At 44.2% G+C, this 24,975-nt stretch overlaps 1 protein-coding gene across 2 annotated transcripts in view; it reads left to right on the forward strand.

Moving 5' to 3' along the window:
- Positions 1-24,975, forward strand: part of LOC146009239 (alpha-2-macroglobulin-like protein 1) — a 135,766-nt gene that overhangs the window by 38,200 nt on the left and 72,591 nt on the right. The window contains exons 9-16 of one of the 2 annotated variants that reach the window (XM_083149401.1): positions 429-543; positions 4,556-4,665; positions 6,283-6,444; positions 7,306-7,524; positions 9,661-9,727; positions 12,284-12,429; positions 19,014-19,163; positions 20,764-20,868. In XM_083149401.1, coding sequence (XP_083005527.1) covers positions 429-543; positions 4,556-4,665; positions 6,283-6,444; positions 7,306-7,524; positions 9,661-9,727; positions 12,284-12,429; positions 19,014-19,163; positions 20,764-20,868 — 1,074 coding nt within the window. The remainder of the gene's footprint in view (positions 1-428; positions 544-4,555; positions 4,666-6,282; positions 6,445-7,305; positions 7,525-9,660; positions 9,728-12,283; positions 12,430-19,013; positions 19,164-20,763; positions 20,869-24,975) is intronic. The other variant, XM_083149402.1, reaches the window with a different exon arrangement.

Consider the following 24,975-nt stretch of genomic DNA (forward strand, 5'->3'; position numbering starts at 1 on the left):
TGCCCGGCATCCCTGGAGGTGCTTGCACCTCCTGGAGATTGGGCTGAGTATAGTTCTGCAGGCTCTTCCTCTGTGACAGGAGCCCGGTGCAGCAGGAGACTATCACACTGCAGCCCCCAGCTCTTGTCACTGCAGATGAGTCGGAACCACACACTCACAGAGGGAGACATTCGGTTGCAGGCCACCCCCCAACTTGTGACTAAATATAATAATTTCAGTCCACTTTAGTAAAAGAAACCCATTGTTTACTGTAACTAAGGCTAGTGAAATCCCTGAATGCTCATTTGTTAGCATATTTCTGTGTGTGAGTCCCTGAAAAATGTAACACTTTCATAGTTAATGGTCTTTTGCTACTGCAACAATTTAATCAAAAGACAACAAATGCTCAGTAAATGGATCCTGATATTGTCTACATCTCTCACCCACAGTTGGACGAATCAGGATGTCATGTCATAGAAATAAAGACTGGGGTCTTTAGACTAAGAAAGACTTATATGGATAACATTTTGAATGGATCAGCCTCTGTAACAGAACAAGGGACAGGTGAGTTCATGATAACTTTTACTAAAATTACACAACTGTTATATCAAAAATGAAATATGAAATATGTGTGGTTTATAAAAGCTTCTGCTTACCCTAGACCAACCTTCATCCAACTAGTTGTTTGGATGGAATAAACATCTGGCAATAAATGGGAGCAAATGTAATCTATAATTCAATCGTTTGTTCCCGAAATCTTAAAAAGGACAAAAATGGTTGTTCTGACAAAATACTGCGGATGAATCTGTTTTACCAAATGTTTTTGTCCATTTTTGTGGGTTTGCGAGCAAATTTATGTTTGTCATTTGCTCCCATACAGTACCAGATTTTCAGTCCAACCAACCAACTAGTTGGATGGTTGGATGAAAGCTGGTCTAGCGTATGGCCAGCATAAGAATAGTGGTGGAAGACTTTACTTGTTACAAATATCAAAGACAAAGAAAAAGAAAGACTTTTTGTTGGGGCACGCTTAATGACAAGAAGGGAGGATACTAAAAAATACTTTTATTAAGTGCATTATTAAAAATACAACATTAAAACAATAGAGAATCGAATATATATGGTCTTACGTGTGACAAGATACCAGCGATCCTGACGTAATGGGCAAAAGAGGAACTAACTAGAGAACCTAACAAAAATAAATTAGAACTAATTGGAGGCTTGCTGTAAATATCTAATGCTGCTAAGCGCGCCATTTTAATATTTCATTCATTTCTTTTATTTCTATGTTTTCATTTGTATGTACATGTTGTGTAACTATGTCATTTTAATTGGTATATAAAGGTAATTTTACATTCAACTTAAATTGTGTTCATTGTAACCCCAGCGCTGCTTTTTTGTATATTGTGCATAAATCAGCTCACAGAAGACTGAGCTGTAATGGCACAGACTAACCACCAGAGGCCACCAGAGAGTCCAATACCTGGAAAAAAAACACAGAACTGACATGACAGAAATGAGCCATAATAAATGGCTCCTAACACTAGGGGCCTTATTTTGGTTCATTCTTTCTGACAAAATCCTTCTTAGATGGGCAAAACCATGTGCACTGCAGGTGGGGCAGGTGTTACTTGTGCAGAGAGAATTAGATTTGGGTGGGGTTTTACTTCAAAGTGAGATCTATATTGCAGTGTAAAAATAAAGCAGTCAGTATTTTCCCTGCACAGAAACAAAATTACTCACCCAAATCTAATTCTCTCTGCACATGTTACATCTGCCCCCCTGCAGTGCACATGGTTTTGTCCATCTAAGAAGGATTTTGTCAGAAAGAATGAACCAAAATAAGGCCCTAGGAGAGATAAACAGTGAATAGGCCACTTCAGATGAAACGGCCATCTGTCACTGTGTCATCAGGCAGTGCATGCCTGTGCAACTCACTCACAGGACCTTTGGCTGCTGGACTGCAATGACTCAACCTGGGAGGACCATACACAAGTATCCACATGACTTCCCCTTCTGGGCTTGCACAAATCATAATTGGCTGGACCAAATTATTATTTGATTATTATTCTCTTCACCATTTTTATTGTTCTTCAGAGAGATGAAAAAAAAAAACAGATTGTAATCACTTCTTTCGAACACACTTGATTGATTACCCCACCAAGAACTTAAAGAGGAGTACTCTAAAGGAACATACAAACTGGTCGATATATCAGCCATTCAATTGAACAACTGATATATCGATGGACTATCGGCCAATGTATGCCATTGATATATCTGTCAAAGGGGTTGTTTACAGATATACTGCGTATCATTTCGTGTACGGGCAATCCGCTGACCGCCCGTACAACCGATGCAGGAGCCACCGGTGATTGACAGCCTGTCTAGTTTTTATGTCAATCACGTCGGATTGTAGATATATCTGCAAATCAATTGATCTGCAGATATATCTACAAGTGTTTACCCAGCATTTCTCCAACTTTTCTGAGAGAGGACGGGATTTCCTGCCCCAGTGCTCTACAGCCAGCCACAGTGGCTATACTCAGTCATCGACTTCAGTGCTCCAGATCCAACCACAGCGGCCATCTTGCCGGGAACACTACAGAACTGAGAGACCAGAGGATGCTTGGCATTCCCCTGCGATCTCTTTGTTGCGGGACTGGTTTTCCTGATTGCTCTGCCCAATTTGTGAGAGTGTGGAATGGTACGGCCGACCCCCCCTACCACTGGCTCCCAGGGCAAAAGGCAACTTTCTCCTCCCAACAACTCCCCCTCTCCTCCCAACAACTCCCCCTCTCCTCCCAACAACTCCCCCTCTCCTCCCATCAACCCCCCTATCCTCCCTACAACCCCCATATCCTTCCAACAACTCATCCTCTCCTCTCAACAACTTCCATATCCTCTCAACAACTCCCCCTATCCTCTCAACAACTCCACCTGTCCTCCCAACAACTCCCACTCTCCTCCCAACAACTCCCCCTTTCCTCCTAACAACTCCCCCTATCCTCAAAACAACTCACCCTCTCCTCCCAACAACTCCCCATCTCCTCCCAACAACTCCCCTTTTCCTACCAACAACTCCCTATATCCTACCAACAACTCCCACTCTTCTCCCAACAACTCCTCCTCTTAACAACTCCCATATCCTCTGAACAACTCCCCCTGTCCTCTCAACAACTCCCCCTGTCCTCTCAACAACTCCTCCTGTCATCGCAACAACTCCTGTCATCGCAACATCTCCTCATCTCTTCACAACTCCTCCCGACAGCTCGCCCTCTCCTCCCAACAACTTCTCCTCTTCTCCCAACAACTCATTCTCTTCTCCCAACAAATTCTCTTCTCCCAACAACTTTTCCTCTCCTCCCAACAACTTCTTCTCCTCTCCCAACAACTTCTCCTCTCCTCCCAACAACTCCTTCTCTCAACAACTCCCATATCCTCTCAACAACTACTCCTGTCCTCTCAACAACTCCTTCTGTCATCTCAACAACTCCTCCTGTTCTCTCCTTATCTCATCTCTTCCCAACAACTCCTCATCCCAACAACTCCCCCCCTCCTCTAAACAACTTCTCCTCTCCTCCCAACAACTCATTCTCTTCTCTCAACAACTCCTCTTCTCTTCCCCCAACAACTCCCACTCTTCTCCCAACTACTCCTCCTTTCAACAACTCTCATATCTTCTCAACAAATCCTCCTGTCCTCTCAACAACTCCTTCTGTCCTCTCAACAACTCCTCCTGTCCTCTCAACATCTCCTCATCTCTTCCCAACAACTCCTTCTTCTTCTACCAACATCTCCCCCTCTCCTCCCAACAACTTCTCCTCTCCTCCCAACAACTCATTCTCTTCTCCCAACAACTCCTTCTCTTCTCCCATCAACTTCTTCTCTCCTCCCAACAACTCCTCTCAACAACTCCTCTTCTCTTCCCAACAACTCCCACTCTTCTCCCAACTACTCCTCCTCCTCTCAACAACTCTCATATCTTCCCAACAACTCCTCCTGTCCTCTCAACAACTCCTCCTGTCCTCTCAACATCTCCTCATCTCTTCCCAACAACTCCTCCTCTCCTCCTAACAACTCCACCTCTCCTCCCAACAAATCCTTCTCTTCTCCCAACAACTTCTCCTCTCCTCCCAACAACTCCTCCTCTCCTCCCAATAATTTCTCCTCTATTCCCAACAACGCCTCTCTTCTCCCAACATCTTCTTCTCTACTCCTAACAACTCCTCCTCTACTCCCAACAACTCCCCCTCTCTTCCCCAAAACTCCTCCTTCAATATAGAAAACACACACACACACTGTGCTTCTACTGCATCACTTAGTGCCATATACAGCTGAAAGGGACACTATTGGCTATATTTTCCGTACACATTTTTTGCAGATGGCAAGTATAACATGGACACCGGAATACTATAAAAAGATTCTACTCATTATAATTAAGAACTTGGGGTGGTATAAGAAACCTCAACTGCTTGACTTTACTTTTTTGATGTATTGATAGTTTTTCTTTTACTATACATACTGTACAGTAAAGCTGTGATTCTGCTCTCTCCTGTCTTCTCTTTACTGTACACAGGAATTCAGCTACATACCCACAGTAAAGCTAAAGTGTGTTCTGTGATCAACAAGCTGTATTTTGTTAAACCTGATAATAAATTCATGGCTGGGATCTCATACAGTGGATTGGTGAGTTACCTTACCTTCTTTTTTCATGTCCTTTTTCCATGATAGAGTGTATGCACTACAGTAAGCAGGGCTGGTGTGAGGTATCTTTGCACACTAACCATAACTTCCATGTATTGCAACAAAAAACCCCAACCTCACCACCTTTACCTAAAACAGCCATATTTGAAGGGGCTATGTATTGTCTGCCCCAACTTCGGTGGTCTTATGGGGGGACAAAGCACCAGTGGAATCTAAGGGAAGACAAGAGGAAAACTAACTAAATGAAACTAGAAGGCTACCTGAAAAACTAAGGAAAAGAGAGCAACAACAAAGCATTCAAAAACCAGAAGCAACCTTGTCGCACACACAAGCACAATAGCGACCTTGTCACAAATAAGGTCCCAAGGCGGCCTTTCCAATAATTAGCAAGCAACCATAAAATAAAACCCATAAGTAAAATATACATAGGACAATAGTAAATAACAAAAGGACCTGGCTACAATGTGCAGAAGGCATACAGGACTCACAACACCTGGGGTAAGTGATAGGAGATGCAGCTTGCTGTATTGGATTTTAACTGTAGATGTGGAAACTCCAAGCTGGGAACAAAGGAAGTGAATGCAGGATGATGTATGCTAGAGACAAGGGTCTGGACTGCAGACACATGGTTAGGAAATCAGGCTGGAAAACTAAACCAAGAGATGGCCACTCACTGGGGAACTAAACAGGAATTATAACCAGCATGGAACAGCTGGTCAGAATCCCTAATGAAGTGTAACCAGCTAATGAGAACTCAGTGCAGTTGTACTGCTGCACAGAAACCCCAGACCAGGTTGCTTAGCAACAGCTTAATAACAAAACCAGCAGCAACACACCTAACGATTTATGTTTCATCTACCCCATATACACACAGCAAATGGTAATTTGATAGAATATTTGTAATAAATATGTGCATGGAACAAAGTTTGTATACAAACACAAATTTAATTTGTTTCATGTACACCTTACACACACAACCTAAAGTAATGTTATACAGTGTTTTAATAATAGACATCAGAAATCATAGGTCTCACTATTTCCGCCAAGATTTTTCACGTGTATCTCCCTACCGCTGGAATACTCTACCTCTCCCCCTCAAGATCACCAACACTCTACAAAATTTCAAACGAGCTCTCAAGACACCACACCCAGCCAACTGTTTAATGCTGACTGTCTTCCCCATTTGTGTTACCCCTGATCCGTTTAGAATGTAAGCTCTTGCACACAAGACCCTTTTCCCTCATGTGCTTTTCCTACTCTTAATTAAATTGACTCCATATCCCCTCAATGACACTAAATCCCTTGGTTTTCTGCCACCCTGATACTTATTTCAGTGTCATTTGCTGATGCAGCTAAGTTTATATACCCTTTACTTATCCTCTATTGTTTTGAACTGTAAGTTCTTGTTTTGCATATTTGTTTATGTGCTGTATATTGTAATGGGGCGATGCGGATCCCTTGTAGAGCTACATAAATAAAGGATAATAATAATAATAATAATACTAATAATAATAATAATAATAATCTCTGTAACCCTAAAAAACACATTTTGGAACTTTGTACATGGGAGACTCAACCTGTATTACAAATTTATTTTAGGTTAAGGTGCTGGATGGTTATAATAATCCTGTACCAGGCATCAATGTTTATCTTCTAAGCAACAATGTTCCCATCAATGATACCTTATTGACCAATGAGAATGGAGAAGCTTCCTTTACACTAAATACAACCACTTCGCATTATGGTTGGATATTACTGACGGTGAGCATTTCCATACAATGATACATTTTATCGGCCATACCTTGACAAATTACCATACCCAATCTGATTTCGATATTGGGTGGATATACTTTGTCTCCACACTTTCATAAATTATTGACTAATTAATGAAAAGTAATACATGTCAAAACATAATCCTCATTCCTTTAAAAAAAATGGCCTGGTATTTTCATTTGTATTGGGCAATTTACAGTTTAGAATGTGTATTTACCAGATATAGTTCCTCATTCTGGTTGGCTTGCAAAGCAGCTTTGGTTTGACTTGTTACTCCGCCCGCCACCTGTATGAACACCCGATCACGCTAGTCACCAAATTTCACTGCAACATCCATTCGCAGGCTTGCGTGGGGCCCCGAAATCATTTGATGGTCACTGACCATCAAATAATTTCCATAGAGCTTACTAATCTACAGTAAGTCACTCTCTGGTGACCCAGATTAGCTGCTCCAAGAACATGGCGGGCAGCTGACATCCGGTGACATCAGCCTGCCACCCACAGAAGGTAGGCGGCTGCTCCCGTTCGCGTGGGGACACCCAGTGTTTTCTTGGGCGCACCAAGTGTTTTTTATGGATACTCCCAGGAAACCCATGGCCGCCTCCTGTATGCCCCCACTGCATTTGCCTTGGAGACCATGCAAGTCTCCGATGTCACCCGCAGTGAAGACCTACACACGTGCATAATCAATTATGCGTATGCGCTCATCTTCAACATCAGTCACCATTGCAAGTTCGCAATAGGGCGAATAAACTAGAATGAGGGCCATTATGCGTTGATGTAAAAATAAAGCTTTTTAATAAAAATAAAATGTTTTATATTTACTGTAAAATAATACATTTTTCAAAGGCAAAAACGAACCTGGAGAACCCCCCGCAGTTTGCTGGCACTGTTAAGGCACAATATGGTTATGCCACTCTGTTACTAATACCCCTCTGGGAACGAGGCAAAGGTTTCCTGAAAGTGCGCTCCCTGAATAGAGTTCTGCCATGTGTGGGACATACAGAGATCCAGGTGGAATATTTCACTACAAACTTGAAGACCCAACACATAGATCTACATTACCTGGTGAGGAACTTGTTGCAATGTGTCGGTGGTTAAATTAAATGAGCACCTGGAAACAGGTGGAGCACTGGTATCGTTATTGTTATATTTGTTGCCAGCTGCCGGGTATAGAGTGATTCTTCTGATTGTCTGGGAAGCACAGACCTTTTCATTCCGCCACTATCCACGTCAGCATGGAGTTGATTTTATATAGTGTGGCAAGTGCAGAGAGCCACCGAGCCCAAAGCGTGGCGAGCACAGCGAGCCCCCGCGTGGGGCCGCGGAATCCATGTAAAGTAATCCGCGTCCCCTCGCGGGGCTCACTGCGCTTTGGGCTCGGTGGCTCGCTGCGCTCGCCACACTATATAAAATCAACTCCACGCTGATGTGGATAGTGGCGGAATGATAAGGTCAGGCGGACGCATTCCGCCGCCGCTCGCCACACTTCGGGGTGCCGTGGATAGTGAGGGGGTCATTCAAACCTAACTGCATGCCATACAAGTGTCATGCATCACATCGCAGCGCATGCGATCGCATGTGATTTTTCGGGAGGTGCGATGCCATGCAATGAGATGGCCTGCCGCTATAATGGCCCATGCAATGCGATTTCCCTATGGTGCCATACGTAGGGAAAGTGAGCGCCGTGCTAGGAAACAAGTACCATAAAAAAACTATGTTTTTTGCTGTATTGTCCCTAACTATTTTTTAAATATAATTAATATGCATTTGCAAGGTGCATACGTTTGCACTGGCTGCGGATAGATGTTTTACATAAACATCCATTCTCATGCCACTGTGATCGTCCCACATCTTTCGATGGTCACCGACCATCGAAAGATGTGGAAGGTGCACGCATATGTAAGGTTGCTCTGAACAACCTTACATATGCATGTAAGCTCAGGAGGAAGTGGGCGGGCAGCTGACATCCGGTGATGTCAGCTGCCCATTCCCTGTTCGCAAGCATGGGTGGGTGCACCCAGCGACCAGTTTGGTTGCCGTGGACGCAGAAATGCGCATGCACAATGCAACAACATCGGGCCCCGTACGAATGTAATGGAATAGGGTCCATATTGTAGGAGGAGCCGGATCCCCGGAGATTGAAGAAGATATTATCTCCAAGCACCAGTAGTACAGTTAACACTGCATTCATGTTGGAGCGGCGATGTGAACAGGTTCTGTCCTGGGTATGTACTTACCCAGACTGGAGCCGTGTTACAGATCCCAAGTCAGAATCGGGATTTTGGTGTGAAAAAGTTATGAATTAAGTCTGATAGAGTTTATAAAAGAGTAAATGGACCATATTCTGGATCACACGCAGCGCTGTATGTGGTTTTAACGCCGCTCACAATACCACCCGCCCCTTCCTCGATCGGCCAGGTCTCCGCACGACTGCAAATGGATGTTTTACATAAACATCCGTTCACAGCCATGGGTGCATGGACCAAATCATTCAATTTGGTGACCATTGAATGATTTAGAGTATACATGCAAAACTACCACACTCTCATGTGCCTTAGCTTTGTGTGTGCCCTGTACGGGAACAGGACGGGCAGCTGAAATCTGGAATGTCAGCTGCCCAGCCCCGGCAGCCGAGTCTCTGCCTCATTTACATGGGAACACCAAACATTTTCATGGGAACACCCATGAAACGCTGGGTGTTCCCATGGGCGCGTCCATCCGCCGTTGCCCCCCGCACTGGTGGGTGCGAATGGGACGGTGAACTTGCAGTTTGCTGTGACCACTCGCTCCTGGCATCTGCACATGACGCCAAACATCGCTTCCCCCATGTGAACATGCGGTGGAGCGAGCAGACCTGAATAAGGTCCTATATTATAAATTGATCTTTTGTTTTAGGAGTAGACTTAAGGTGCCCATACACTAGTAAGATTTATCTTCAGATCTGGCTGGTTGGAACAAAAACATGGTTATGGATGAGTGACAGTTTGGCAGTTTTCCAGCATTTCCAAGCAAATGGTCAACTGTCATTTGCTCTTATCCATAACCAGGTTTTTGTTCCAACCAGCCAGATCTGAAGATAAATTTACGTGTGTATGGCCACCTTAAGGTGGGTGACATGAACCGTTCAGCTATAGCTAAGCATGAACGTTTTGTCTTTTTATACTTATTTTTATTGATGTATATTTAAATCATTTTCTCTAGGTGGTTTCTGATGGTTCTATACAAGACTCTGGGTCTTTACAAATCAACACTGAATATAGAAATGAAGGTAAAATAATAGAAAATGCTACCAAGAAAGGTGAGGTAACAAGACTTTGGCTTAAGTTACAGAGCGGCAGATTTGCTGGAGTTTGGAAATGATGGGATTTTCTGAAAATGTGTAAAAATAGAGAACTGCTAAACACAGTAGGTGTCCTCACCCCAAAATGTCATATTTTATTTAACTGAAACAGCAACACCGCTCTCAGGCACCCATGCATGCAAAGGGAAATTTCTCAGAGCGCATGTACGTAGTTCATAAGTAGTACTGTAAGCCTGCCATTCTCAATGGGATCTCTTAAGGAAAAGTTCTAAAAAAAGGTTTTTTTCCACTTACAGTATATATTCTATAAACTATATGAAAACTCATAAAATAAATGTTGTTATAAATATTGTAGATAATAGATCTACTGTAAACCAAGACATGAATGCTAAATGTAGCATCGTACCACTAAGGGCCAGATCCTGTATCAAGCTTAAAAAATTACAAAGTGGAGAATGATAAACAAACAGCCAATCAGCTCCCACCCAAACAGCCAATCAGCTCCCACGTAACTATAGCACCGCAGCCCCCGCGACCGCGGGGGGGCGCTATGCATGTGCGGGCGCCGGGGGCTGCAGTGCTATAGTTACACCCCACCGCCCGCCGCACCAACCCCTGCAAACCCCCCATCCCCAGTCTTTACCTGTGTTCAGTATGCGCTGGTCCCGGCTCCCTTCTGCTGCTGAGGACCACCACAAAATGGCCACCCCCATATAGCACACAGTTCTCTGAAACTGTCTGCTGTATGGGGGCGGACATTTTGTGGTGGTCCTCATAGCAGAAGAAGGGAGCCGGGACCAGCGCGTACTGAACCTAGGTAAGACTGCGGGGGTTGGTGCGGCGGGCGGCGGGCGGAGGGGCGGGTGAGCGGCTGGGCGCCCTCCCTTTAACAGCGGGGGGGCACCCAAAATGTAGTTACGCCGCTGCTCCTACCTGTCATGTTACAGGCTGGGTTGGAAAAATGACAGGAGCTGATTGGCTGGTTATTTATCACTCTCCACTTTATCACATTTTGAAGCTTGATACATCTGGCCCTAAATGTTACTGTATGCACCCTAAATGCACTGATCCCAGTTAGATCTCACGCACCGCATTCTCATGTGCCAAAGCAAGAGCCAAACTCTCCACCCTCCCTATACTACTTTTCAGGGTCTGGATCATGGGGTCGACAGTAATTAGGTTGACAGACAGTCTAGGTTGACCCCAAAAGCATGCACATGCACTAGGTCAACACTTGGAAAAGATCGTATTGACTGTCAACCTAGACATGTGGACCTACCATTCAGATCCTTACTTTTATTTGCTTTGTGTTTTATGCCTCTTTATACTACCAATAACCTTCCATAGAACTAAGTAATGCAGTGTGCAGACCAGTGGCAAGAACATTAGAACATGAGTGTACTTTTACAGCACCATAGCTGCTACAGTAATATCTATTGTTCTTTTGTGCACTACAAATATGTCTCCACATTATGTACTGTAGATATTAAAGGTTATTCCAAAAAAGATTTGACTGTTATAAGGGAGTGGGGACATTACTTAGAGCAGGCATGTCCAAACTGTGGCCCTCCAGCTGTTGTGAAACAACTCATCCCAGCATGCCTTGTCATAGTTTTAGCATTCCTTAATAGCAAAACTGTGGCAAGGCATGATGGTACTTGTAGTTTCACAATAGCTGGAGGGCCATGGACATGCCTGACTTAGAGATTGTCTTACAGTGAGACATCCTATAACCAAAGCTAGGATATCATCACCGAGACAAGGCAGTTATTGGCGCCACTCCATCTCCCCCTCCTATGCACGGGGCTGCCATCAGGAATTTTGGGGCCCCGGACTCATTTCCAGTCTGGGCCCCGAGCCCCCCCTACTCACTTGACTTACCGTAACCCGGCACCTGCTCCCCCATATCCTCTTCTGCTGAGCTGCAGCCCGGAGGTCCCGGAGAGCAGGCTTCTTCAACTCATGTTACCGGCGGCCAATTAAAATGCAGCATCGGCTGGTGAGCCAATCAGAGCTTGCATTTCGGCAGCTGTTCTGATTTGCTGCTGGTACATGAGCTCTAATGGCTGAAAAGCCAGGGCAGCATTTTATTTGGCCGCCGGCATCCTAGGGTGAATAATCCTGCACTCTGGGACCTGCTTTGTTCAGTGCGGGGGTTTGCGGTGGGAAAAATAAGCTGCCCGGGCCCTTATAGAAGCCATTGTCTGGGACAGTGTACCAGCAGCACCCCCCTATTGGCGGCCCTGCCCAAGAATGCACATAAGAGTATGAGTATTATTTATTTAGTTACAGTTTCTTATATAGCGCAGCATATTCCGTTGCGCTTTACAATTGAAAACAACAGTGATTTAACAAACTGGCTAGATAAAACTGACATGGAGGTAGGAGTATCACATCTATCACCCAGGGCATGTGACACCTAGCCCCCCCATTGCGAGCCTGCTGTAAGATTTCCCCATATAAACTTGATCATGTTGTTCTACCTGCACCTACTGTAGTGTATATGTTGTCTGTCTCTCACAGCCCTTTATGGTCGGACCAACTGGAAGCTGCCTGTGAGTGCAGGGACATCCCCGACTCTTCACATACTTGTGTACACATTACTGCCTAATGGACACATGATGGCTTATGCTGAAAAATTCAAAACTCAAATATGTCACAAACATAAGGTGAGATGTGTCTCGCTTCATTGGCAAATAAACTCTCATATACTGTATAAAGTGTTTACACTGGCATATTTCTAACAAAGATGTGTAGTCACCTGAACCAAAACTCAGTCTGGATAGAGGTGCGGTTACTAGGTCTACAAGCATGGTGTCGAGAGAAGGGTGAGCGGTTACTTTTTTTTGTTTTTAGTGAAACACGTCTATGTGTTTTTAGTGAAATACTGTAGGTGTATGTGTTTTTAGTGAAATAGGTATATTTGTTTTTAATGAAATAGGTGTGTGTATGTGTTTTCAGTTAAATAGGTGTATGTGTTTTTTAGTGAAAAAGATGTATGTTTTTAGTGAAATAGGTGTATGTGTTTTTAGTGAAATAGGTGTATGTGTTTTTAGTGAAATAGGTGTATGTGTTTTTAGTGAAATAGGTGTATGTGTTTTTTAGTGAAATAGGTGTATGTGTTTTTAGTGAAATAGGTGTATGTGTTTTTGTGAAATAAGTGTGTTTTTTATAGAAAAAGGAGTACTTGTGTAGTTTCACGGCGCCAGCGCGCGTCACTCTTGGCAAACTGCAGCTTGCCAAACTGCCTAACTGTACTTTACTAAGCTATAGTACCTTATCAGCATAGCGCCGGCAGCAGCGCAGCTGCATTACTTGTGTAGTTTCACGGTGGCAGTGTAAGGTATGTTATCAGCGTAGGCTGGCGCCGTGAAACTACACAAGTAACTTCTGTACTGTTGCCGGGAACAGCATCTCTGTCCCGGTGATGAGCGGACGCGGATTACCTTACAAGTCATCCACGTCCGCTTGCCACGCTTCGGGCTCGGTGGCTCGCTGCGCTCACCACACTATATAAAACTCCGCGCCGACGTGGATATTGGGGGTATGAAAAGGTCGGGAGGACGCGTAATGCATCCCCTCGTGGGGCTCGCTGCACTTGCCGCGCTTCGGGCTGGCTTGGATAGTGGGGGTGTTTCAGGAACACATTCACACCTGCCATATCATACATGTCAGCAATACCTATTGACACAGGATACAGGAGTGTATCATTGATGTAGCGTCAGAGACGCTCCTGCAGCTCAAACAAATGGAGCGCCTCTCCGCCTGCCCCAGCATGATCACCTCTCCGCCAAAGACAGGGGATCATGCTGGCGCCGGCGGTGTGACTGAGGTGCTGACTAGGCTTGCCAGGGATGCCGGGGACAGAGATGCTTTTCCCAGCAACAGTACAGTAGTTACTTGTGTAGTTTCACGGCGCCTGATAATGTACATTATAGAAGTAAGGCAGTTGGCGAGCTGCCAGCTTTCAAAAAGGCGCTACGGTGATAACTTAGCTTAGTAAAGTAAGGCAGTCTGGCAAGCTGCCAAGATTTAAAGACAGAGTGGTGCGCGTTGGCGCCATGAAACTACAAAAGTACCGAAAAAGGTGTATGTGTTTTTTGTGAAATCGGTGTACTGTATGTATGTTTTTTTTTTTTTGTGTGAAATAGGTACTATACTGTATATGTGTTTTTAGTTAAATAGGTGTGTGTTGGTGTTTTTAGTGAAATAGCCGTGTATGTGTTTTTAGTGAAAGCGGTTTGTGGTTTTAGTGAAATAGGTCTGTGTTTTTGTGAAATAAATTTGTATTTTTATTGAAAAAGGTGTATGTGTTTTTAGTGAATTAGGTGTGTGTGTGTAAGCAGCGGCGTAACTATAGCACCGCAGCCCCTGCCACCGCGGGGGGGGCGCTGTGCATGTGGGGGCACCGGGGGCTGCGGTGCTATAGTTACACCCCCCCCCCTCCCCAATCCCCCGCAGACTTACCTATCTCGCTGGTCCCGGCGGCTCCGTTCTTCTGCTGAGGACCACCACAAAATGGCCACCCCCATATAGCACACTGTTCTCTGAAACTGTGTGCTGTATGGGGGCGGCCATTTTGTGGTGGTCCTCAGGACGATAGGTAAGGCTGCGGGGGATTGGGGGGGGTTTGCATGGGCGGTGGGGCGGCGGGGGGAGGGGGTGCTTGTCGGGGCGGCGGGGGGAGGGGGTGCTTGGCGGGGTGGCGTCAGCGGGGGGCGCCCCCCTTCCTAACGTCGCCCAAAACTTAGCTACGCCACTGTGTGTAAGTTTGTAGTGAAACAGGTGTACTGTATGTGTTTTTAGTGAAAAATGTGTATGTGTTTTTAGTGAAATAGGGGTGTGTTTGTGTATGTTTTTAGTGAAATAGGTGTGTGTGTATGTTTTTAGTTAAAATGTGTGTGTGTGTGTGTATGTTTTTAGTGAAATAGGCGTGTGTTTTTAGTGACATAGGTGTGTGTTTCTATTGAGATAGGTGTGTTTGTTTTTAGAAAAATAGGTTTATGTGTTTTAGTGAAATAGGTATATGTGTTTTTAGTGAAATAGGAGTGTGTATGTGTTTTAAACATCCCAACATCTTATGTGTACCTTTAGCATGTCATATTTATACATTCTTATCTTATATAAATAAACCTGAAATAAAGACTCGGAGGCATAGGTTTGGCAGAAATTGTTAACTGATTTATTTGTAGCAATATTTTAAGCTAGATTGATTATTTAAATTAAATTAATTAATTAATGGTGGCCAAGAAAGAACGGGTACTACTATAACTCCAACCCAACTCTAAACGTAATTGGCCTAACGCAAAACAAGCGGTATCCAACACCACCCGACAGCATTGACTACCCACCCAGCCGGGTGGGGTCGCTGTCCCCGAACGGGTGATCCAGCGAAGGCCTAAGCCAATGAGAGGTGAGTGCACCGAAAACAGGCCAATAAAACGTCAACATCAACACGTAGTGTGAGCTAATTGATTAAATCTGTTCTTTCCCGCCTATCAGCTAATGCAATTAAAACCCACCACCCTCATTAAATGAAAGGGAAGGGAGGGCGGGGAATTCAGCAGGAATAAGAGGAAGTCTCCTCCTCTTCCTGCAATATTAAACTCAGTCAAACCAGCCAGCCCTATGCCCTTATTGGATCCCCGAGTCACATGCATCCCAGTGTGACACGCAGATGGGGATGTTTAATTCACTCCATGTCCAGTGCTGGCATTACGTTACTCTTAGTGAAACAGGTATATGGGTTTTTAGTGAAATAGGTGTACTGTATGTGTGTTTTTGCATTTTTAGTGAAATACAGTAGGTGTGTGTACAGTATGGTGTTTTAATGAAATTATTTGGCATCTTGATATGGATAATACTATATACTGTAATACCTACAAGTTTGAATAGATTTTTGGATATATCTGGCTGTTTGGAGTTTTAAGTAGTAAAAGACTGTTGAGAGATTTAACAGTACACAGAAACAAAGAAGGGAAAAGATGACTCTCTTTTTGGGGCACTCTTTAAATAATTTTTATAATTTGCTAATATATGTATTAAGACATTTTAATTGACAGCTTCATTAAGTCTGGGTGCACTAATATTGCCAGCTAAACACTTGATCTCGTGTCGAAAAAATATATAAATGTATCAGCAGGGATGTTTGATGTTTCTCAGATTGCGGGTTAACACAACCCTATGAGACATTCCTTGTCCCCAGCTGAATTTTATGTGCAAGTGATACAAATCGTGATACTATGAATATAAAATTTTTTGGTAATTTTCTTATGCAATTAAAAAACTTATTGACGAAATTTTTACATATTTTTGCTTGCTCTGATTGGGTACCTATAATCATGACCCTCTTCAATGGAGATTTTCATATAGTCATGTATACGGGTGTCCGGAGAGTCAAAATTGAATAGAGATAAATACAGCTCACCAACCGATTCCCCTTGGTGGACATTTTATACTCAGCCGTGTGTCCAAGGACAGTGAACGGATCTGAGAGGTTTACCTCCAATTAGCGGGGTCTCTATTAGGTGAGTGAAGAAAGTCGGCTCCTGATTGGACAGAAATCATTCTGACTAGAGATGCCGAGGAAGAAACATCTCTGCGCCTGTGAAAGTCCTGTTAGCCGGGTACCAGATGGGAGCAGCGCTTCTGCCGGAGAGGATGCCGAGGTCGTCGCCGGGGACCAGGTGAGTAGGATTTCCTTCCTTAGGTACCCCTGGGGACTACCTCGGATCCTGGACCCTGGATTCTTCAGCCCTGGAGCCCCGGAGCCCCAGGACCAGCCCCGGAACCAGGACCAAGGCCCCGGACTGGACTCTTCTGCCCTGGAGCCCTGGAGCCCGGACCCAGGATCCAGGGACCGACCTACGGGCTCAAGGTAGGTAAGTATCAGTGTGTGTGTGTTATGTGTGTATTAAACTTTTATTTTTCAGGGTGTCAGTGTGTTTTCTTTTACTATTTTTTGTACTGTAGAACTACAAGTGCCAGCGGGCCCTTTAATGCCCCGCATGCTGGGACTTGTGGTTCTCCAAGTCCCAGCATGCGGAGTAGGCTTGCTGGGACTCATAGTTCGCCAGTAGAAAACAATCGTTTTTCTTCTTTTTTTTACACAATCCATCAGCCCGATGCCCACCGCCCAGGGGCATCGGGGACAGCCCCGGACTATCAGCATGGGCTGGTAAGTCCTGGAGGGGGGGGGACCCCTTCATTGGGGGGGTCCCCACTTCCCCAGGACCCCTGCCCATGCTGACCAGCCAGGGGGTTAATGCTTTGGCCGCGGGACCTTATATAATAAGTGTCCCCCGGCTGTGGCATTACCCTGCTGGCTGGTTGGGTCCGGTGCTGGTTCTTAAAATACGGGGGACCCCTAGTCATTTTGTCCCCCGTATTTTGGGAACCAGCGCCGGACCTTGAGCCTGGTGCTGGTTTCATGAAATCAAGGGGACCCCTATTTGACGGGGACCCTGATTTTATGTCACCAGCACCGGCTCAATGAGCCCGGGGCTGGTTATGCTCTGGCGGGGGACCCCGCGCTCGTTTTTTTTTTTTTACTTTGCGCTTTCCTGCAAACGTGCGATTTTCAGACATGAAAATCGCACATTTTCAGGTCTAAAGACATCGCACCACTTCGCCGCAAATCGCACCACTTCGCACTTTTCAGCCTCCAAATCGCATCACATTAAATATGCGAATTATAACTGAAACATGCGCATTTATCTCAAAGCATAGAATGTCACCCAGAGATTGAGTGATTTAAAGGGGACATTTCTTTTCGGTAATGGAGAATGTGAACAAAATCTAGTAGAATAATACTGTCCTCTTTCTTCTCTCTTTAATCTAGGGGACTCTCATTGCTGCCAGTCCCAGAAAGAGTACCCTTGCACTGGGTTAACTAACAGGGGTGCCACTGAGTTCTGCTAGTAACAGCAGATCCCCATATCTTTCTTCACTCACCTAATAGAGACCCCGCTAATTGGAGGTAAACCTCTCAGATCCGTTCACTGACCTTGGACACACGGCTGACTATAAAAGGTCCACCAAGGGGAATCGGTTGGTGAGCTGTATTTATCTCTATTCAATTTTGACTCTCCGGACACCCGTATACATGACTATATGAAAATCTCCATTGAAGAGGGTCATGATTATAGGTACCCAATCAGAGCAAGCAAAAATATGTAAACATTTCGTCAATAAGTTTTTTAATTGCATAAGAAAATTACAAAAAAAAATTATATTTATAGTATCACGATTTGTATCACTTGCACATAAAATTCAGCTGGGGACAAGGAATGTCTCATAGGGTTGTGTTAACCCGCAATCTGAGAAACATCAAACATCCCTGCTGATACATTTATATATTTTTCCGACACGAGGTCAAGTGTTTAGCTGGCAATATTAGTGCACCCAGACTTAATGAAGCTGTCAATTAAAATGTCTTAATACATATATTAGCAAATTATAAAAATTATTTAAAGAGTGCCCCAAAAAGAGAGTCATCTTTTCCCTTCTTTGTTTCTGTGTACAGTATACTTATGACTCAAGGGAGCACCACCAATTAAAAATATATAACACATCCGTGTGTTGTAAATGAACTTATACATTGGTTTTCAAACGTTATAGCAATACCTTTAGTCAGTGCGAGAACTTTCCTTCCCTCCCCTTCCCCCCTAAAGACGAGAGATTTAACAGCTATGGTTGTGCCTAATGCAGTGCAGCATTACGGTAGGCTGTGGCCCTACAGCTGTACTGTGGACTATAAACTGTATAATATATATCATCTTTATATATGTCTAGTGTCTGTGCGTCTCCAAAACACTGCGATCTGTTGGTATGCGAGTGAAACTACATCTCTTTCTCTCTCACACTTGCACAAAGACAAGAGTCAATCATAAGGTAGCAGACTAGCTTTCGAAGCATTTGCTTCAAGTGGGCTTACTAGTATACAGTACATATAGTAAAGTATGTAAATAACAGTGTGGACACGACATGGAGGTCTCAGAAAGCAGAAATGCCATGCCCACTCCATTATTTATCTTAAATCCTTCATTGAACCTTTTGAGCTTGTGTTCCAAAGTGTCAACATTTTTTTTCCATAAAACACTAATGAAATAATACAGTGTTTATTAAAACATGAGAGCATACACTCCAATTAAAAAAACAATTTCCAGTTAATATTCCATGCTTTTGTTTCTTGTATTCTTGTATTGTATAATAGAATTCAGAAATACAAAATCCCGTTGTAACTTTTTCCCAGGTGTCAGTTGGGTTCTCTCCAGATGAGGTTCTCCCAGGATCAGATATTTCCCTCCGTGTTCAGGCAGCCCCAGGATCTCTCTGTGGGCTGAGGGTAGTGGATCAGAGCGTGGTGCTAATGAGACCAGAGAAAGAGCTGACTGCGGATAAAGTGAGTGATGTAATAGTATAATATACCAACAGTGTTACAGTTTACTGAGTCTTGTGTTATATTATTTGACAGATTATATAACATTTCAGAAAGTAATAGAACAGAAAGATGGCACAGTGGTTAGCATTGCTGCCTGACAGTAATGTGGTATTAGGTTTGATTCCAGCCAAGGCTCTGTCAGAAATGTGGTTTATATGTCCTTTCCATGTTGGCATGGGTTTATTCCTACAGTAAAAGGATATACTAATTAATTAATTAGTGAAAATAACATTAGTTTGGGTGTCTGTGGGGCAAGCAATGGGAACGTCTAATACATTTCTGAGTCTGTGCATCTCAGCTGATCCATGTGACTCTGTAGGCACACACTGTGGGGTAGATGTACATTTGCATTGCATTTGGTACTCAGCTCTGAAAAAGGCAGACTGTGGAAGTGTTGTGTATGCCCAGCTGCAGCAGCTCCACCCATGAGGCTTTGCAAAGCCTGTCAGTCATCACTGATTACCTTAGTCCCACTATTACCCGATTCATCATTGCCCCTAAGATAGTCCCTACACCTCCGCCCAAAGTTACTTCCACCTGGATTTGGACCATGAATGGGAAATGAAAGGGGTACTTCCCTCCAGGTAGGTGCAGCTGCCCCCCCCCCCTTCCACAGTCCTGACTGCTATCTCCTTACCTGACTATCACCTATTTACTGCCTGCTTACCTACCTACATATCACCTATCTGCTATATACCTACCTACCCACTGTCCACCTTTGTATTAGTTACCTGCGATCTGCCTACATGCTTTTATATTCCCTCCCTACTTATCTACTGTCCACTTAGCTACTGGTCATTCTTTACTTACCTATGTAGAGGATGCATACTGTATGTACTGCCTTCATGCAATGTACCTAATACTGTCTACTTACCGAGTGCCCACCTACCTGCCTTACTACTTACCTACTGTACTCTATATTTACCTACAATCTATAGCCTTCTCTACATACAGTACCTACCTGCTTTAAACCTGACTACCTACTAAAGGACTGCCTACCTACCTACTCCCTACCTATATACATCCTACTCTATACTTATCTACCACCTGCATACATACAACCTACCTGCTATATACATTTCTTTTTTACTACTCCCTACTCAAGGCAAATGCATCTCGGCAAGCTGTAAGCATTGCTAGGCATGCACACAGAAGTGTGTGGGTGCACAGGCACCCCCGAATGACCAGTGCAATACCCACCACCACTGCCTCCAGCCTGCAACGCATTGACTGCCCGTCTACACAGTCTGTAAGGCAACGGCCCCTCCAAAAATGCCGGCCTCCTTTTTTGGACCTCTAGAAGACATGGGGTGAAATTTAACAGGATAAGAGATTCAGAAAGTGAGATATTTGGTATGAAATCTCCAGTTTTTTTAAAGAAGAAATCATTTACATTTCAACATCAAACTGGTTTTGCAGTGTAAATGATTGCCGCTTTAAAAAACTGGAGATTCATCCTATTAAATTTCACCAATCAGGTTTGTCCAGGAGAAAAAGTGATGGAAAAGTATATGTCTTTCAAGTTGATTCAAAGACACTAATTTGTATTCAATTTGTATAGGTTTATGATCTCTTTCCCTCTGGGAAGCCTGAAAAATATTATCTTATCTGGGATGAATGCGATCAATGGTTCTATGAGGATGATTTGGTACATGGCGTATTTCAGGTATGTGGTTAGACATTCATGGTTTGCAGACTGTGAATGTTCCTGTATGCAGTGTTGTGTTACTAACAATGCAAAGAATCGAAGGTCACGTGCACGTCAGCACTTTACGCTGCCCTTGCTGCCCTGTGCTGAAAGGATGCAGCAAAGTTGAATGGCAGTTGTTGGAGAGTGGACCAGCGACCACAAAGAACCATTCACAGAGGTAGCAGAAAAGTAAACCCCCAGGGCGGTGTGGCGGTGGTCCCAGACCGAGCCGCAGCCCATCAGCTCCCCAGCACTGCCAGCAGAGGCCAACCTGGATTAAGCTGTAGTGTGTACCTGCCCTGGTCATGGAGGAGAGGCTGTCGTGCCGATGCCTTAGTTAGGTGGAAGCGGCGGGGGCACCGGTCTGCACTCCCCGCGATCCTGCTCTCAAATGTGCGCTCGCTGGCAAACAAGTTCGATGAGCTGTCCCTTCTCATGGGAAGCACAAGGTTGAGCATTGCAGGATCGTCTGTCCTATGCTTCACAGAGACATGGCTGGATGACCACATTGCTGATCCCCCGGTGTCCCTGCCAGGATTTGGTCTCTACAGAGCAGATCGCTCCAAGGGTCTCTCACCAGGAGATGCTATGTATCAACTGCAAACCCCTTTATTCCCCTCTGGAATTTGCCTTGATTGTCCTAGTGGGAGTGTACATACCCCCACTAAGGAAGCCCTGCACCACCTTGCCACCAGCATATCTGACATTGAGCAAAAACAGATAGAATTCCTTTATTCGTCTCACAATGGAGAAATCTACAGCAGCGGTGACAGAGCACAATTCAACCGAGCCAGAAACTCCCTAATAAAATAAATCAGGCTAGCAAAAAAGCGGTTCTCTGACAAGCTGAAAAATGACATGTCCACTAATGACCCTGTATCTGCGTGGAAAGGAATGCAATCTATAACCAGCTACAAGAAAACACCCAAACCCACTGCCATGTACCAAGACCTAGCTGATGAGCTGAAAAACTTCTATTGCAGGTTTGAAAAAGTAGTCCACTGTGAACCAAACCATACCCTCTGTGCTGCTCCAAATGTCGACAGCCAACTCCAGTCACTCAAGGTCACCCAAGTAGAGCTGGAGGAGATGTTCACGAGGGCCAACCCAAGTAAAGCACCAGGTCCTGACGGGGTGTCACCATCTGCCCTGAGAGTATGCACGGGTCAACTTTCCCCAATATTCACCAGGATCTTTAACAAATCACTGGAGCTACGCAAGGTTCCCCCCTGCCTCAAAAGCTCCACTATTGTTCCGGTCCCCAAGAAATCAACTATTACAAATCTGAATGACTACCGGCCGATAGCTCTGACATCTGTGATCATAAAAACATTTGAGCGCCTGGTACTGAACCACCTGAAAGCTGTGAATGGCCACCAGCTAGACCCCCTCCAGTTCACCTACCAATCTAATCGATGCGTTGAGGACGCAGTCAACCTGGGCCTGCACTACATTCTGCAGAACCTGGAAATGCCTGGTACCTAGGTAAGGGTCCTGTTTGTCGACTTCAGCTCGGCTTTCAACACAATCATCCCCAACATCCTCCACTCCAAACTACTCCGCCTAGTAGTCCCTGAAGCTACGTGTTCTTGGATTGTGGACTTTCTGACGATAGAAAACCAGGTTGTGAAAGCGAGGGAATTCACCTCCCAAGTGCAGTCCATCAGCACAGGAGCCCCCCAGGGCTGTGTATGTTCACCCCTGCTCTTCTCCCTGTACACCAACAACTGCACCTCAGAGGCGTAATCAGTAAAGATAATCAAATTCGCCAATGACACTACTGTCATTGGCCTTATCAAGGAAGGGGACGAATCGGCCTACAGACAAGAAGTGGACCGATTGGCCCAGTGGTGCAGCAGAAACCATCTAGAGCTCAAGCCACTCAAAACCGTTGAGATGGTAGTGGATTTTAGGAAGAAGGCTGTTGGTGTTCCTCCACTAACAATTGCTGACAGTGTGGTGTCGCTAGTGGACTCCTTCATGTTCCTAGGAACCACAATCTCTTGGGACCTTAAATGGGGGCCCAACACTGATACTATTGTTGGAAAAGTGCAGCAGAGGCTATTCAAGTTCAACATCCCACAGAAGCTTCTGCTCCTCTTCTACTCCGCAATTGTGGAGTCTGTACTGTGCTCCTCAATACTGCTCTGGTATGGCTCCATCAGCAAGAGAGACAAATGCAGACTCCAAAGGTAGTCAGAACTGCGGAGAAGATAATCGGGACAGACCTTTCCTCTGTCCAGGACCTGTACGTGTCCAGAGCAAAAAAACCAAGATAGTCAAGGACCAATTACATCCTGGCCATGGCTTGTTTAACCTGCTGCCATAGACATAGAATTTGAAGGCAGATAAGAACCATTTGGCCCATCTAGTCTGCCCCTTATTTATCCTTCAGGTAATCTCAACCCTTTTTAATCCTTATTTCTTTGTAAGCATATTCATATGCCTATCCCAAGCATGTTTAAATTGTTCTACTGTCTTAGTCTCTACCGCCTCTGATGGGAGGCTAGTCGACTTATCCACTACCCTTTCTGTGAAGTAATTATTTCTAACATTTCCCCTGAACCTACCTCCCTCCAGTTTCAGTGCATGTCCTCATGTTCTATTACTTCTTTTCCTTTGAAGAAAATTTCCCTCCTGTATTAAGTTAAAACCCTTGATATATTTGAAGATTTCTATCATGTCCCCCCTTTCCCTTCTGTGCTCCAAACTATACATGTTAAGATCTTTTAGTCTTTCCAGGTAAGTTTTGTGATGTAGGCCATGCACCATTTTAGTTGCCCTTCTTTGTACACTCTCCAATGTATTTATATCCTTCTGAAGATATGGTCTCCAGAACTGGACACAGTATTCCAGATGAGGTCGTACCAATGACCTATGAAGTGGCATTATTAGGTCTTTTATTCTGCTACTGATTCCTCTCCCTATGCATCTGACTAGCATTCCTCATTGCTTTGCTACATTGCTTTCCTGCCTTTAAGTCACTTGAAATAGTGACTCCTAGATCTCTTTCCTCCTCAGTAGTTTCCATTATAGTACCCTTGATACTATATTGAGCCTTTGGGTTTTTGAGTCCCAAGTGCATGATGTTGCATTTTTTAGCATTAAACTGTAGTTGCCATGCTCTTGACCAATTCTCAAGTTTACCTAGATCATCAGTCATTTGATTTACCCCTCCTGGTGTGTCTACTCTGCTGCATATATTTGTGTCATCTGCAAAAAGGCATACTTTTCCTTCAATACCATTTGCAATGTCACTAACAAAGATATTAAAGAGCACTGGTGTACTCCACTGGTAACATGTCCCTCCATAGAATGCACTCCATATACTACAACTGTCCTGCAACCAGGTTCTTATCCTTTTAATTGTTTTATAATTCAATCCCACACTTTCAAGTTTATTTAGCAGCCTGCGATGTGGGACAGTGTCAAATGCCTTACTAAAGTCTAGATATGCCACATCTACAGCCCCGCCCCCCCCCTTCATCTAGTATTTTGGTCACGGAGTCAAAAAAGTCAATAAGATTTGTTTGGCATGATCTCCCTGCAGTAAAACCATGCTGTTTTGGATCCTGTAAGTTGATTAATTTAAGATATTACACCATTATTTATTATAATAGTGTTTACATTAATTTCCCTACTACTGATGTAAGGCTCACTGGTTTGTAGTTACTCGCTTCTTCTTTGCTTCCATTTTTGTGCAGTGGAACTACATTTGCTCTTCTCCAGTCCTCTGGAACTAGTAAATGTACTTCCATCTACCTTATTTTTATGAATGTCCTTAAAAATTAACTGTGGTCCCTTCCCTTCTCCTTCTATAGTGAATACGGAGCAAAAGTAATTATTTAGATGATCTGCAATTGCCTTGTCTCCCTCCACCAAATTCTCAGTGTCTGTCCGCAGTCTTATTATTCCTCCATTTGATATTCTCCTTTCACTTATATACTTAAAAAAAGTTTTGCTTCATTTATCTACTGACTGAGCCATTGTCTCCTCAGCTTGTGCCTTGGCACGCCTGATCACTTTCTTAGCCTCCTTGCATCTGGCAAGATATACTTCTTTGTTGTTATTATTTTGAGCCTG

Source organism: Crinia signifera, chromosome 6, assembly GCF_055691185.1.
Source record: "Crinia signifera chromosome 6, ASM5569118v1, whole genome shotgun sequence".
In the NCBI taxonomy this organism is placed as follows: Eukaryota; Metazoa; Chordata; class Amphibia; order Anura; family Myobatrachidae; genus Crinia; species Crinia signifera.